Genomic DNA, 17,806 nt, shown 5'->3' on the forward strand with positions numbered 1-17,806 from the left:
TGCCAGTAGGAAGGAGTCGGCATGTTGAACTCGTCACGTGATATCGACCGGAGCAGCCCTGTCGAACAATTGGCTGGGTATGAAAGCTGGCCCTCGGGGCAATTGTCAACAGACTGTGAATAGACTGATAGATTACGGTAACATAGAAGGCACTAAAATTGGTTTATCTTCTTTTTAGGAGTGAGCCTGCCCACCACCTCCCGAAAAACACAAAAGCACAAGTGATTTCGCAAAGTGTTTTTGCTGTCTAGCGGGCAGACGGGGCAATCTCCCTATATTGCGTGTTTATATATTACTCCTTTTTTTAAAATTTTCTTTTGTATAATAATGGGCCCAGAGAAATGTCCTTTGAAAACTGGAATGCTGGCAGTTAACCCAATACAGCTATCGGCAGTAGAACAAGGAAAAACACTGCAAGTAAGTATTTAACTTGCGTGCTAAAAAGCTAGCATCTGCTGCAAGTTTATTACCGCGTCGTTCTGTATCACTTACTTCTGACATTCAAATGTTTTGTACAAATGAGTTGAAAGAGGAAAATCTGGCAAACCCGTGAAACCTGCAGGTACCAGATTTAACTCCAGAGAAATTAACCAGTATAGCTAACCAAGTGATTAACACAAACACTATAGAAGCAGTAGAAGTGAATGAGCGAACCATAAAGAAGGTTGAATTGCATGTACAACCCACTAATGACCTGAAATTAGTCTTGCTGTCGGGAGAAGTAACAGATACCACACTGATTACTGATCGCACAGTAGATGAAACACATTTAATTACGGCAATACAGCCGTTAGTACGAGACATTTCCTTACTCCCCCTGAACCCAATTAGCTGCACTGTAGCGGCGCAAAGGAGATTGAGGCATGCCCATGAACAATTAACACTAGTAGGAGAAATAGATGAGGACGCACTAGATTGTATGTATTAAGTAAATCTAGTCCGCGCTCACAAGAGATTCAATATACATGTTCAAACTCTGGGGATTTAATACAATTGCAAGAAGATATGAGTGATAACATCACTAATGAAAATCAAGAACATGTCTCCCATTAAAAAAAAATAGCTCGAGGAGCTCAAGAGACCTATTCGATGAAGATCAAGGCACTTGTATAAATGAGTCGCTTTCTTTCATTGCTCCAACACCACGCCAAACTAGATTTCAAGGGTTAACGCAAGATCCTGAGTTTTATTTTTTATAAAGAGCATTCGAAACGTTTATCGTTTCCTGAAGCCCCTGCGCTTTACACCTTAGGAGCCATGAATACGGCACTACTAGCCATAGCAAAATTGTATGAAACAATGGAGGCTAAAATAAGTGGGCAGACTTCAATGATAGAGTTGCTCACTTGCAAAATAACGAATATGGAAACTTCTTAAACCCGGTGTAACTCCAATTATGCAGTCATCTAAGAATCTTTCCAATACGTTGGACTTGCCTACAGGGAAAAAAATTCACAAAATGAGCAAGTCATTAATCTTGAGGAAGAACGTAACCTCCAAAATGAAGAAAGTATGGAAACTCAAGTAATTCCAGCTGATATTGATAAGCCCAGAATGGAAAAAACTGAAATAATGCAGTCGACAAATAAGAAACGCGTATCCAAGAAATTAACTGATGTAAATCCACTGGCGGAAGTAACCCCTCTCGGTGAAGTTAACATGTTTAATGTATTTACATCTGTTGGAAGTAAACGGACTATGGAAAAAGGCCCAATGACAAATTTGAATATGCATACAAAAAAAAAGCCGGAAACAGATGAGCAGAGCTAAAAACAAGGCCAAGAAGGATTGTAAAAGCAGTTAGTCGCCTATACAGTCCAGCAAATGACTTTGTCCTCCGTCCCAATGAAAGCTGCCCCTTTCACAATGGTTTTTAAGCCCATAGGCGAGATTATAGCACCACCAGTGGCTTATAAGCCCCTAGACGATCTTGTGGCGCTCTCTAGTGGGATAACCTTGTCAAGGGAAGCAGAGTATAAAGAACAATTAAAAAAATGGGATAGAGGCCATGAAAATACACTAACCTGATAACATCGTTAAAACGGGTATATTATCGTCAGTACCAGTCCATATGATGACCACTGATCCCACTCAAACACGAATTGATATACTCGTAGAGAAATATGTGCATCTATTGATGCTTACATGTTGTAGAAACCTACAGATGGGACCAAAAGTAAAGCTCCCCAAGTTCTAACTATATGCCCAACTATAGGAGGCAAAAATTTAGCGGGAACTCTAGAAGCAACGCAGGAAGTTTAATGTATGGTGGTCAGTCATATTGAAAAAGTCGAAAGACCAGTTCGAGGAAAAAAAGTCGGGTGGGGGGGAACAATCGAATTCTTTATCTTTTTATTTATTTTTTCTGGGGTTTCTTTCGCGAGTAAAAAAAAGGTAAAAACAAAAAGTGGGGTTGGGAGAAGGAAACCCCCATTTTGAATAAAAACGTAGTGAAAAAACATTTTTTTGAAAAAATTACTTTCGACATTTTTGTATTCGATATCACTATGAACCTTACTGTATACCAGCTAATGACCCAAAATCAAATACGTCAGTCTTTACCTTTGGTACAAAATAAGATCGCGCGGGCCGATATACAGTCAAGTTCAGTGTTGCAACCTAGAACAGAACAATCCATTTCACAAGAGTTGAGGGATGTAATTAAATTATCTGACACGTACATCACAGAAAGCCAAAATTATTTAGGATGGGAGGAGACCTCCCACCGGCCAGCTTTTCCAGACATATCAGCATTATTGCAAGACCTTTTGGAATAACCGAAGGTTATAAACAAACGCAGGAAAAAATAACACTCATGATGTGGTGAAACAGTCGTAGCAAATAAAGAAAATGCATAACCATTCTGTCAAGTAAGAGTAGAAATGACTATAAAAATTACCATTCTTTGATACTTTAGTGTTGTGACTTACCAGGTGCCCAATATGTGTCAAACAGAACGAGCATACTAAACATCTGCTCAAATTCCCCTATAGAAGAATCTGATAACAGATATCGATCTAGTAGAGTTCATTAACAGTCACAATTTGGAGGAGGTTAAAATATATGTGCAGTCAGGGTTGGTAGCTAATATATTATGGCAAGCCAAATTAGACCTGTTGAACTTGGGATTTATACTAACTCACAATAATCCAGTGATCCCACACATGGAAACGCCAACAATGAGCATCTATAAACCAATCCAAATAAGGGAAATGGAACAATTCTCAGATGTGCAATCCTATAGAGGTAGGTCGTACCAAGTGGCGAACAATGAAAATATGAGCATAGTCTCTTGGAATACAAGAGGCTATAAGCATTTCATGGGAATCTGAACTTAACACGCAAAACATTATCGCACTGCAGGAAACCTGGTTGATGAGAGCCCCTATATTGGACTCTCGTACCATTGTAATTACGCCTGCAACAAAACTAATTGGGCACCCAAAAGATGGTCTCCTGATAGCAGTTAAAAAAGCTGCAGGAATAAAATGTGTATTGTATCCATCACCGTGCTTTCAAATAGTGAAGATAACTAGGGGCACAATAGTGTTTGCCATCATTAAAGTCTATTGGAGCAGACAATCATCAGCAGAAATGTTTTTTGAAAATATACTTCTAATATTAGATCTGTTACTTCTGGACTCTGAAATCATACATACTATAATTATGGGAGATCCGAATTTGCATCTCATCACGGATACCAATTCAGAATTTACTTGTGATGAAATAAGATGGTCCTCCATAATGAAAGACTTCATAATGTTAAAAGGCACAATAGTGATGTACCTGCACAATTTGGAGTAGAGGTTATCAATCCATTTTGGACTACATATATGTAAACTCTGGTTTATGAAGAATGCAACCTCATTAGAAATCAATCCATCGAAACAAAGTGACCATAGTATTTTACATTTGTCCTGTGTAATGACAATAAGCACCCTGACTATTGTACAAACTTGATAGTAAACAATGGGGGGGTAATCGTCTTCGTTGGAGTCGCTCTAAATTGGATCAATACACATCGACATTGATAAGATCCTCTGATCCCCTGCAGTGAATGACACAGAATGTTATGTCCAACTAATGCAGATATTTAAAGAACACAAATTACAAGATCAGAGTATTAGGTTTGAACATTGCCATCCCTTTGATTCCGCCCTAAAACATCAGAAAGCGGTACTAAAAAATGAGTTGCGTATGTTAAACTGGTAAGTAAATGTAGATAAAAAAGCAAAGAAAAAACATATAAGGTCTGGCTGGAAGATCGCAAATATCTTTGGAATCAACAAGACAGTGAAGCAATGCTCAAATTTTGAATAAATCTACTAGTGGCATATGGGCCTGTATTAATACTATATCAAAAAATCAGAGCTCAGTGCAAATTAATGCCATTCCCAAAAGAGTGGGAAAAATATTTTGGAGGATTGTACAGCTCTCCCTTTGAAAAATTTGAATGGCAAACATTTTTTAAGAACAGACCCCATTCATTTCAAATCGAAATTGAAGATATTATATACTGCATTAGTAACTGGAGCCATTCATAAGCAATGGGAGCCGATGGCCTGCACAACGGCATGATGAAGAAACATCCACAGGAATGGGCGGGCATATTGTATCGAATCTTTAAACATGTCTTTGCAGTGGGTCATATCCCAAAATCATGGAAGCAGTCACCAATTGTCCCGATATTTAAGAAAGGTAGTAGAACTGATCCAAAGTCGTATAGACCAATTGCGCTATTGGACTGTCCAGGAAAGATATTTGCACGATTAGTTCTTGGACAGATCAATGCATGGCTCGATGCAAATAACCAGCGAGATCCTTTTCAGATGGGATTTATACTCTGACTCAGGACAGGAGTCCATATTACTATAAATAACATATTGTGTAAAATGAGGCAACATGGTCAACACTACACACTGCATTCATAGATTTCAGGATGGCGTTTGATGCTATACCACGAGAACATTTATACAAAAAAACTAATCAATAAAGGATGTCCATGGCACATACTAACATGGGTGATTGAATTATATTCAAATACCTCTATCCGGGTTAAATTATCTGCGGATCGTTTACTAACAGACTCCGTTGAAACAGCTTGTGGTTTGAAACGGGGCCGCTTGTTGGCGTCTGCCATGTTAAACTTCATTGCTGATATCAATAAGTGTTTTTCTAAAATCAAGGCAGACTCCCTGAGAATTTATGTAACACATGCGAAATACCTCCTCTATGTAGATGACATGGTGCTATTTTCCAAAACACCAAATGGGCTGAGAGCATTACTTGGTGCGGTGCATTGCTATACTCAGAGTAATTATATATCGATCAATGTAGCAAAAACCAAAATAATTCAATTTGGTAATATTAAACAGCGTAATGCTAAACATAAATGGCTATTACAGAACATATATCTGACATCTGAACCTACATATATATATTTGGGCACATTGATATCTAATCAAACAGGTAGAGCAGCACTAGATCTACATATCAAACACAAATTGCAAACAGCAACTTCGCAAGCGCGTGTAACTTGTGCTAAATTTTGTACATTTTCTGTCTCCTGTTTTGATATATTGCAAAGTAATACCAGTAATTACGTATGGATCAGAAACCCGACCGGTCATATAATTACTGGGCAAAATTGGAAGGAGGGTACTGGAAAAATACTCAATCTTCCAAAATTAGAACCTATATGCCTTATAAAACACGAGCTTGGCCTAATATCACTGCATGCAGAACATGATAGGAACATTTTCTTTCTACAGGAATGTGTTCTATTAGAATCTAAAAATGCATTATTCCATGTTCTTGCAAAATATCTACTGCAATCAATTGATGTGTTTCCCTCATTATGGCGAAGGAAAGCAGAGAAAATCATTATTAATGCAGATATCGCATTAAAATAGTTACTGGAGAATCCGGACAAAGCAAAAATAGGTATTTGGAAGGCTGGCTGGATACAAACTAGGCAGGCATGCTGCAAATATCAAAGGTTTGTGAATAATCCATTTGCAATGAAAAGTTGTGGCATGGTTGGAACATATTTAATGCAAATTCCCAGTCTGCATCAGCAGGATGATTATTTACACTTTCGCTTAAATTAATTGCCCACAAAGGAGCTATTGTGTCTACGCAAACATATATATATTTCAACAAAAAGAGGAAAATGAACCGCACTTTCTGCAGTCAAAATAGAACAGTGAATTCCCAAAATTCCGAACGGAAAAAGCACAGCGCACAACACTAGAAAGGTCACAAAAAATGATTTAATGTTGCACAAGGAAATCATTTAAAATAAACAAAAAAATACAAAGTATGGCTGGAACAGTAGCAAAAACAGAGGCAGGACGCCTGTCAGAACGGCCCGCACACAACGCGTTTCACACTCAACTGAGTGCTTGGTCACGTGTGTGTATATGTATATATATGTATATATATATATATATATATATATATATATATATATATATATATATATATAATTTTTTTTTTAGTGTTAAAGTCAAGATTCTTCTTGATTAAAACGACCAATAAAAAAAATAAACTAATTGCTCCTGGGTCTCATGTGGCACTGCTGGTCTGAAAAGGAATTCTGCTGTTAGGCAGAATATTACATTCCGCAAGCCTGGTAGCCAGCCAATCAAAATAGTGACGACTTCATATGTGAATAGAATCTCACATAATGGTAGGACTTGGTAGGGTTCAGATTGTGTTTGTGCTGCAGGGTGCTTGTATTACTTGTGGAGGATGTCCCTACCCAATAGTCACTGGTGTATGGGGCTGTGATTTCTTGTTCCTATAGTAAGGGGTAATTCATCTGTAAATGGAACCTTTCCAATCTCCCCGCCCCCCGACCATCCCTGCATGTCCATACTTTGGTTTTTCAATGGTCAGGATCTGGTGGCTCCTTTGTCCACCATTAAGGTGACCATTATATTCCCTATCCTCACTCTGTTTAGGCCCCTTATCTGGGTCTGGGGGGTTTGAGAGGACTGGGCATGTTGGGGCTCACTGTGGGCTGTCATATTGTGTATGTGTTTGACCCTGGAAGTGGAAAAGTATTGGTCTCTAGGGCACTAGCTCCAGTATGTGTCACTGTTCCCTGTGGAAGGTCATTTTGTTCCCATGGTACTGCAATTGCTTGGGATGGAGCTTGATGGGTGACAATTGCATAATATTTGGAGTTTGGTATTGTATGTTGTCCCTGTGTAGGTGTGGTTACTTGCGCTGGGCCGATGTTCTGTCTTTGTGTGTATCCTGGGACATACACTGGTTCTATGGCTTGGGACAGAAGCTCCCTGTATTGGTCCTCAGTATGAGGTGCATAATACTGAGTCGAAGTGCTCCCAGGTAGTATTGCATGGGAGGTCTGCTTCGACAATCTCTGGCTATGTACGCCATCTTTCCACATGTCCAACATGAGCCACAAAATCGTGGTCATAACCCCCAAATCCTCCTTTTGTGAATTGTTCCTTGGGCCCCTCCCCTGTCTCTTGAATTGTTATCTGACCATCTTTGTGATAGTTCTGATTTATGTGGGGCATCTGTGGGATTGGTTACTACTGCAGCAGCCATGCTTACCTTTGCCCATTTCTTCGGCAGTAAATTCACGCTGCGCCTTTTCTTCCACTGCCCTTTCTTTCTCACGCATGTGTTAACAGAAATGTACTATGCAACTGTAGTTCACCCCATCCTTTCACTTCCATGCCTACTATTCTATTTAACTCTACTTGCACCTCTGTAGGAAGACCCTTTCGTGTAACATGGTAGAAGAATGGTAAAGAGGGGGATGATGATGGTGGGGGGGTGTGAATAGGGGGGTGGGGATTTATGGGTGGGGGAGGAGAGCTTTCTTCTACTTTCTAAAACCTCTTTTCTCAATACTTCACTGACTTTAACCTACGACTTTAGCTGCTTCATTGTGTATGTGTAAGAAGCGGTGCATTTTAGCATCTGTATTATATCATGCTGTAATTGATTTTTGAAAATGCTGTGTGCCGGAAGGCTAAAGTTAGCAAACACATGTTGGTAAGCTTAATATTAGCATAACATTTTCTGATTTTGACTCGTCTGGTGTATTTCCAGTCAATAACTGCCCCTTCTCTCATTTACAGAGACATCGCAATAAAACTGAAAGGCTTTGACGGAATCCAGAAATCCTGGAAATCATTTGATGAACTGAAGAGGGTTTATTGGACCCTAAAAACAAACTTCAGGTATGATCCGTGCACTGAGCAGCCTTTGGCTCACAGGTGTTTTAGACTACAGCTCCTATCCTGTATAGTGAATTGCAAGGGTTCATGGCAATTGTCCAAATACCTGACTAGCCGCCAGGTATAAACCCCTGGCCTTGCAGTGGCACCAGTCAACCATCACTGCAATTTCGTGACTGGGTTGGCCAGTTTGCGACACCCCATACATGAAGCGATCACCTTTCGATTGAAAACTGAAGCATTCACGGGATGGGAAAGATGCTATAAACTGCTACTACTTTGGAGTCGGACATACAATGCAGGTCAGGTCAGGGGGGCATCTCTTTTTTTTAACCTCTTCTCCACCCACTGATGCGCCTCCTTCCGTCCCCTACCTCAGCCCCTTTCAAATGGCAATCTTGCGGTATTTTCGGCTTCAGGTTCATCAGGTATCCATACTCATTTGTACACTCTTGGTTTAGGCCATATGGTACTCCAAACTCGTATCCAGTAATTGGGACATATCCCACGGAACAAACATCTGTGCATGCCTTGAGGAGCAGGAGGTGACCAGGGTACCTTGAGGTGTGGTAGGTGTTTATCTCCACGTGACCAAGTGTGGTGATCTTGTAACAGGGAATGGTGCACCCTCTCTACAGACGGTCTGTAAATGTCCTTCCCTACCACGGTTGGTGCATGGATGAATCGCAGGGCACTCAACCATGTGCAGAAAATGCAAACCTACAACTGTGGCTCATCCTGGATGGCATGTTGGAAGGTTGTGAATGGATTATATGGGCGGTTAACGGGCCAGGGTACGATCGGATGCTTTTTGAGGCTATTGAATGTTTGGTTACAGAATCTTGCTCTTTGGCGCCTCCATGGTAGCAGCCTGTATATCCACCCTTTCGTGTGTGCATGCGAGGTCAGAAATGTTGTCCAGAAGTAGGTACTTTTTAGGAGCAGTTTACAAAAGGCGGACAAGGTGAAGCCTTTTGTTTGTAAATGGATGGCCTCATCCGATGAATTCGCAAACTGGTAGTGGATAATCTTTTGGCAAAGCCTAGTCGCAAACTCCAACGGTTTCATGCATCATCTGATGACACTGAATACGTATCCCTCATAATCTGTTGGATCACAAACTTGTTGAGCGCTTCAACAAGGGTACGACAGGACGTTCCCTCCGCCTCCGGAATCGTTTTTATAATTTCTTTGACCTCTTTTCCAGCGAGACTTGTGAAGATCTCCACCACAGCCATGGTTTTGTTATCCCCCATGGCTCTTATAAAGTCTGGGAATTCTTCCAACCACTCCACCAATTGGGGCCCTTTGTCATGCTGCTGCTGCTGCGATAGGGGTGGCTTCTAGAGGAATGCTGCCCTGGCAGCTGGAGTGTCCAGCACTTTTGGCCCTACGTCTCCTTCCTCCATTGTGAAACGACTAAAGGGTGTTCCCAGAGTGAGTGCCCTATTTTCAAAGGCACTGAGACATATTGGAAAACCATTGCACCTTGCATTTTTCCACCAGGCCAAAGGTTGCTGTAGTGGTAATGTAGAATTGTATTGGCACTACGGTAAACTTTGCCCTGGTGCAAACACGTATTAAAAAAAGTATCTTTTGTGCAGTAGGCACATTTTTTCCTTGGTCCTTATACCATGAAGCTGCAATGCTTTTCTAATATGTCCCAGTGTTTTTAGGAATTTAGTTAACTTTGACCTATTGCTAATACCTTGTATCTCAACCGACCAATTGCCTAGTCTTGGATCACTTGAAATTACTCCACTTTAGCCACTCAACTTTGAAAAGGCAGTGTATTTAATATGGTTTACTTGTTGCCTTTTTTAAGTTTATTTTTATTTACAGGAGGTGTGGTCATTGATATTCAGTGTTTTGTAAATTGAATTTCCTTCCTGGATTTCTTCTAGTGTTGAAAGGTGAACCAACAAGGAGAGGGGACCTACAAGATAATGCTGTCTAATGAAATTAAGTGGCCCACCCATGCGCAAAAGGTTAAACAGTAGGCTGATTAAGCCCAACGCACAATGGTATTTATTATCCCAGCATCCGCTGTGCTTTTTGGTCCAGATTGTTCCTTGTTCCACAAATTCTTAGCCCCTCTGCTAGGGAGCTGGATCATTTTCCCCGAGGCTGAGCATTTTACTGGTTTTAATACTCCTATCAACAATAAATATTAGTGACACCACGTTGTACAACCTCACAATTGTAAAATCGGTCTGCAGAAGAATATCCTGGATAAACTTTACTCCAGCTGGACGCAATCTCTTCCTCACCCTTTCTTCTCCTTGTCCCTCAGAGTATGTGTCTCACCACTGGAAAGAAGATGCGTTTTTTGGTTACCAGTACCTGAATGGTGTGGACCCCACACTGATCAAGAGGTGCAACACAATTCCTGGCAACTTCCCAGTCACGAATGAGATGGTGTCATACAGTCTGGGAGCTTCAACGAGCCTGGAGAAGGAGCTGCAGGTAGGAACACTTTGTTTCTCAATGATGCATACTGAGTGCAGAGACCCTAGAGTTTAATGATCTGTGCTTTAAGGGGGTTGGGTGCTCAGCTGCTGCGGGACCAAAAAGTTGTTCTCGAGCTTGCCTTTGCCATGGCACTAACATAAATGAATTGACCTGGTTACTCATAAGACTGCATGGTAAAAGTCAATGAAAAGTTGACACTGCTGCTCATGTTATGCTGTGTTATGGCATGCTATGTTAAATGCTTATATTGCGCAACTAACCAAAGGGTATTAAAGTAATAGTCTGAAACCGAAGCTCAATTAGTGGATAAGTGGTGGAGTAGCGGCAGAGTAGCAGTCTTTGGCATTGACTGCAGCTACGCTTTTCCAGCATTTCCAGTCTATCTACAGTTTCTATTGTGTGGAGGTGGAGACTGCCTTCAAAAACCCTGCTTGACCGCAGAGTAGTGGCAGTCTTTGGCAGCTATGGACACTGCGGACTGTCCTCTGCTTAGCCCTGTTGGCCAGGAGAGAGGTCTGCGACTGAAGCTCGCACTCACGTGCTGAGGAAAAGACACCCCTCAGTGGCAAGGGGAAAGCCGTCCGCCTATACACCTGGTCGGAAGCTTCCAGGTGCCAGCCCTGTGGCTCCCGGGACGTCTGGTCCGCTATCCTCCATGACGCAGCTGCCCTTGCTGCAACCAAACATCGCTTCGGCAGCCCTCCTTGAAGCACAAGGCACGTCACGCCATGAAGTTACACAGGGCGTCGCCGGCATTGGCGAAAGCCCCAGCCATCCTAAGTGCCCACCTCCCTGAACATCGCCCATGCGGCATCAGACTTGCTGTCTGCCACGGCTTCCCGGTCAGCTTCATCGACTGCTGGTGTTCTATGCCTTCTCCCTGCGACCGCTGACTCTGTGCCGTCGGAGGATGGACGGCGCAGAGCCGCGGAGGAGAGGGAAGGGCTAGAGCAGCGCCTCAAGCCCCAGAGGGGCAGAGAGTCCCAGCAGATGCGGGTGAACAAATCAGGCGGAAGTCTCTGGAAAGGGGAGTGGAGCATTCAACCTCGAGTGCCTCTACAGCAGGGGAAGACGCCTTCAGTCTAAATGAAAGACCAAACAACCCAACACTCGTATAGTCTGCCTACTGAGGCTCTGAACCACACGCAAGAGGGGTGCTTTCAGCACTCCCAACCCTTCACGGTGAGCATCAATGTGCACCCCATACCAACAAAATTGGCAAGTGCCGCCAGAACAACCCAAATAGACTGTCCAGCCGAGGCCACTTGTGACACACAACTGACTCAAACGAGGAATGGGAAGATTCAGATGCCCAGAGCAGCAACTCAAACTACTCACCAACAATATCTACTTTAACCAAGGGCGAAGTACCCCGCCCTAAGAAAAGCAAAGGACCAAACCACCATGGGCAGCCTGTCACGCAGCCCAACCACCCATACAGGCGGACCGCCAAAAAAAAGGCGAGGAACTTTCTTCTCCTACCAATGGAAAAAAGCAGCCCGCCAAACGCCTAACCAGGAAACTATAAAAATCCAAGGACACCTCCAAAACCGTAGAAACCAAACCTTTCCTAACCCACACCTTAAAAGAATTATTTGGGAAACGATATGACAAGATCTGCAAAATCAGTGAACGTGAAATGCTGGAAGTAGTGTTCAGTTTGGAGGAACACGTAGAGGTCCACAACCCAATGGCAACAAACCCTAACCTGCCTGTTCCTCTGCACCAGGTCGAACCACGGCAGATGGATACTCCCACGGAATCAGAACCAATGGGAGAAAAGTTTAAAAATCCAGAGACACCGGATCTACAACATCAAGCCACCCCAACAAGGGGCCCTGCACCAAGCCAGGAAAAAACACCAGACCGTAGGGGCTACTGCCCTACACGAAAAGAAATCGCCCAGTGGCGTCTCTGTTCCCCTGGCGCATTCAAAAGCACCCATGAACAAACCAGTTGCCCTGGCAAACTCCTACCCACCTCTAACAGAATCTTAGGAAGATAATCCTTTGGAGCCTCCCTAGACCCAAGCACAGTGGAGGGGAAAAGGCTGAGCAGTCAGGAACACTCGGACTCCACATTGGAGCAAGTTCACGGAGCAAATCCCATGCCCATTGACCACCCAACTGAATGGGAAGAAATGGAAGACCTGGTCCTTGCAAGCAAAACGCCTCCACGCGCCAGAAACTCCAAAAAAGACTGACTTCTATGGCACCAACCCCCCTGAGAGCTAGAAGTCGGTGAACTAACAAACACCCTTGAGAGCACAGACTCGACGAACTGCCAGAGTCCACACCAGCTGACTCTCAAAAGAAAAAAACTGGACATTTTGACAATTATGTCAGCTGTGACGGTGGCCCTCGCTCCCTTCACTAAACTCTATGAATCGATAAAGGGCACCTTAAAAGACCACAGCACCATTTCAGCAATGATGCACTCCAAACTCCTCTACCTGGAGGGCTACATTGCCACCAAGAAAAAACAATCAGAAAAAGTTCAACATGCCATAGCTCGACTGTAATCTGATGAAGAGCAGAGGCAAAAGCTGCTGAAGACCAGAGGAAAGCAATCCCAACAACCTTCCAAGAGATGGGGTGCCAGACGTCGAGTAACTAGAACAAAATTAACCAAGCACTATCCAACATGTCACCAGGTCTTGGAAGGGGCGACCACCCGCCCTTCAGCTGACCCCAAACAAATCTACTATCAACCAACCAAGAGAAAACAAAGACGGAGGTAAACAAACTGGCCAACGGGAAACGAAGCGACTGTCTAACTGCGTATGTCAAGGAAACGAGCTAGTAGTGGAAGTTGACCTCGAAAAAACCTAATGCATAGGAAAATTAATCCCAGATGAACAGACTTTCCAATTTTTGGAGACCCGAAGTCCACCCAACTTGAAACTCCGAGGAGGGAGAAACTGATTTTCCGCCTACCACCTTCGGAAAAGGGGTCGGCTGCAATGCCACTCGGAAAGCCGGGGCAGAACGTAAGGCTAGAGGCAAGGAGTGACACTGTTTCTAAACTCACAAAGAGAAATCCAGTTGGCTGTATTGACTTGGAGGAGCCAACAAGCACACTGAACACATAAACGACAGGATCTTCTGATGGAATAAGCCCTATCAAACCTAAGTCAACACCTAAATGATTTTCCCGTGGTTATACCAGACGAGACCCCCCCCCCCCACCCCCAGCCAAGTCCAAAGCACAAAGTCACGAATCCCGAGAAATACAAACACCTGTGATGCAAAAGACGAATCTCCTTTACTGACACTGGAGTAACGCTGTAAAGACGACCCAATTTGAAAAATGGGGGTGGGACCGTCGAGCGCATAAAGAACTGGAGATTACCTCAGACAGACTGCAACCACACTACTCAAAAGCAGAGGTCCCCAAATTACAGCCCAACCGATAAGTCGACCCCTCGAAGACACATTCTCCTCACGAGGCCTGCAGAAGAATCGATCTCCAAAAGAATGTGGAAAAACGAAGCAGAGAATCGAATCCAAAGGCACAGAAAAGCGAGGCAGAGGCACCCCAAAAAAATCCAGTCCTCGCATAGAGAAAATCTCAAACCCAGCCTTTAAACTGGATCAAACGCGTGATAGAGATTACGTCATCCTCAACAGTAGAACAGTAATGGACTTCTTCCACAGCGTACCGACTCTCGGATCAGTGGAATCCAACGTCTTAAAAATAGTAGAACCAAGCCATGAAGGCAGACGGGCGACCACCTACCTGTATATAACCTCTAGATCTGTAAAACGGAGGTTGTGACTCCAAAGTAAACCTCCGGAAACTCTGTTACTCCTGAGAAATTGAACTCTGACACCAACAACCACAGGAAAGGCCACACACTCCAGTCCTTCAACAAGAAAAGAAAAGGCCAGTCTCAACAGGCTACCATCCGACAACAGCCAAAACATGCGCCATCAATCTGGCTATGCGGAAGAGCTAACAAACTCATACGGTGAGAAGGTCTCAGGTGACAAATGCAAAATATTTCAACTTAACCAGGAAAAAAGACCTGAAATAACCCAAAAGCAAAGTAAAGAAAAGCCAGAGGCTGTCGAGGAAACCGGACAAAGACCAACTGGTCCACTGACATCAATAAAAAGAACATTTACGCAGACCATCGACAAAGCATCTGAACAGCCAACTGAAAGGGGAAAACTCAACTCCCTGCAGAACCTATGGGCCTGGCTCCCGAAGTCTCTGGCCCTCCAAAGAAAATGGCAATCCAAGATCACCCAGTCACCTGATCTAACACAACGAACCAACGCCAACTAAATCTCCAAACTTGGTTCATGGAACACACAAGGGGTTTCTCATTTTACGGTTCCGGGAGATGTGAACTTGGACTCCTTTGGATATGTTGTGCCTCCAGGAGACGTGGCTTACAGAAAAGACTGTCTTAGACGGTTACGACTTGGCCCTCGCCCCAGCTAAAAAAGGACCCAAAGGGCGGCCATCCTCGGGTCTTCTAACCACGATACGCTCAGGGAGAGGGACGAAAATTATCAAAATGCTAACATCTACTTTATTACTAACTGTCCAAGTGAAGTGGACCCACTGGAATCCAGAACCAGACAAGCCATCGAATGTCTCTGCTATAATTATGAACACTTACTGGAATCCAGAAGCCATCCTTGACATTGATTTCCTGGACATGATAGCGAAAGAAATTGACCGATCATACATTGGCCATGAAGAAACCCACCTCATTTGCGAGGACCTAACGCAGTCCGCACAAAAAAGACCCAAGGCCCTTTGGGGACTCTGGCAGAGCTGCGTGGTAAAGCTTGGATCTCCTTGATGAACTCTGTAGACCTCCTCAATCTAGACACCATATACGCCCGTACCAACTGTACTGCATCTTGAGAAGGCCGCAACTAATTGGCCACAATCGACTACATCTTTGCCTCAACCCTGTTGCTCGAAATCATTGCCTCCTTTTAACATCTCAAATTTCGGCCAGTTACCACAATTTATTGAGCAGAACATGTCCATCCTTCCCAACGGAAAGTATTGCCAAATTCAAACCTGGTCGTAACCTTCAAAGGAAATCGCCTCACTGGGTGCAATATCACTTTGACCAACAATTACGCCCAGCTGGAAACATCGAGTGCCTAACCCTCAACCAGACTACTGCTGTTTGCTCAACATGTTCAAAAAACCAAAACTGAAGCCAGAAATGGCAACAAAGAAACCTGTTCATAATTATGACCAAACGTTGGTCGCCAAAAGATGCCCTTTATGAAAATTAAGAGCACTAGCCAGCAACGGCTCAGAGGCAAACAGAAAAGCTCTAGCTGATTGATTGAAGCTTTATAGGACCTGGCTAAAATTCTACTGCCTCTCTGTACCAAAAGGACTCGGAGGAAATGCTGATGGTTGTCTGCAGCAAAAACTCGCAAATTCTGGGCCTTGATAAATGCCACAGAACGAACCACGAACGACACGCTAATACACAGCATCGGTAAAGACACCTGGTCGACACACTATAAAAGTCTTCTACGACCCACTTGGGATCTTGTCAAGCCCGCAGGAACAAGACGTGTCACCCTGGGTGGACCTTCATGACTGGCGGGACATCCTGGAAATCCTGAAGAAACTTAAACTCACGTGCCCCAGGACCGGATGGGCTGTCGAAATGCATCTGAAGCAGCATCCGGTAGAATGGTCATCAGTCAAGTCTTCCATAGACTAGCAAAAGCCAAGACACTACGAAACTCCGGGACTACCGCAGTAGTAGTCCCAATCTTCAAAAGGAAATGGAGACGACCCCAAGAACTTTCGTCCCATTGCATTCTTGGACGTCAGTGGCAAAGTATACAGGTCACTGCTGCTACGCAAATTTCAATCCTGGTCAAGCAAAGCACCTTGCGAGGACCCATTCCAGTCTGGGTTCAAGACAAACGCAGGCACCAATACCAACTTACTAACCCTGAGCGTCTTGAAGAGCAAAACACTGCAGGAGGCCATCGCATTTTCATGGCCTTTATTGACCTAAGCCAAGCTTTTGATCAGGTAGGCAGAGCAAGACTGTGGCTGAAATACTGCAACCCATCAGGCACTCCACAACACCAAGATACAAGTCTGCTTAAACCACCAAGGCCTCCAATCTGAAGAGATGACCACAAATTGAGGAATTTAAACCAGGCTGCCTGCTGGCCCTGGCTCTTTGTGGCATATATAGGAGACTATAAAGAAACAGAGGCAAGGGTGAGAGCCTTTCCCCCGCAACTTGGCCAGGCCAACATTTCCAGGATTCTAAATGCGGACGACCTAATCCTTCTTGACCAAACCGCCATCGGTCTACAGATAGCTTACAAACTCTTCTAGGTGGTTTTCTGCGATGTACTCAGCAATCAACAAATCGAGAAACCAAAATACTATCATTTGGTAAAGGGAGAGGCAAAGCGGACAACTTTGTATGTTATTTGGAAGGTGAGCGAATCGAGACGGTCAGACTTCAGTACCTGGGCATTATGATAGACCACTCTCAACACGGAAGTGGCATGCAAAACTACCTGCAAGACAAAACCAAGAGCTTAATCTCAGGCTAAAGCCATTGACAAGAAGTTTGGCCGCTTCTCTTTAACTCCAGTCATAGATTTTTACAAGGCCAAGGTCGTTCGATCACTCTTATACGGCGCAGAAGCCATGCCAGGGTTACATAAGATCTGGTCCACACTTGAAAGTGACTTTTGGCGGAAAGTGCTGAACCTGCCGACCTCCACGCCTATAGCTCTAAGTCGCAAATTGAGACAGCTGTCACTACAATCGGTTGAAAGAAACTCCATGATGCTGTTCAGGAAACTCCTGCTGGAAAACCGCCCCCATCTCCTGGCAGCAATTAAACGAATTGACTGGGGGATGCTGCACAGCCCTAAATCATTGGTCAGCTGACCAAGAAGCCAAACTAGAAATGATGCAATGGTGCAACCAAGATATGATTGAGAACCCAACAAGGATTCACAAAAAAATGAACGAACTAGACTGGATTAGAACATGCGAGTAAGCAGTGACATACAAATTGACCTCACAAATTCCATACGCGCCCCAAAAACTACATGCACTTAAACCTTTTGTGGGCAAATGCCCAAACCGAA

At 43.7% G+C, this 17,806-nt stretch overlaps 1 protein-coding gene across 1 annotated transcript in view; it reads left to right on the forward strand.

The window, feature by feature from the left end:
- Positions 1 to 17,806, forward strand: part of LOC138568643 (hydroperoxide isomerase ALOXE3-like) — a 185,342-nt gene that overhangs the window by 93,873 nt on the left and 73,663 nt on the right. The window contains exons 5-6 of the mRNA XM_069646448.1: positions 8,121 to 8,215; positions 10,504 to 10,685. Coding sequence (XP_069502549.1) covers positions 8,121 to 8,215; positions 10,504 to 10,685 — 277 coding nt within the window. The remainder of the gene's footprint in view (positions 1 to 8,120; positions 8,216 to 10,503; positions 10,686 to 17,806) is intronic.

This window comes from Ambystoma mexicanum, chromosome 1p (genome assembly GCF_040938575.1).
Source record: "Ambystoma mexicanum isolate Mex_15411 chromosome 1p, UKY_AmexF1_1, whole genome shotgun sequence".
Taxonomy (NCBI): Eukaryota; Metazoa; Chordata; class Amphibia; order Caudata; family Ambystomatidae; genus Ambystoma; species Ambystoma mexicanum.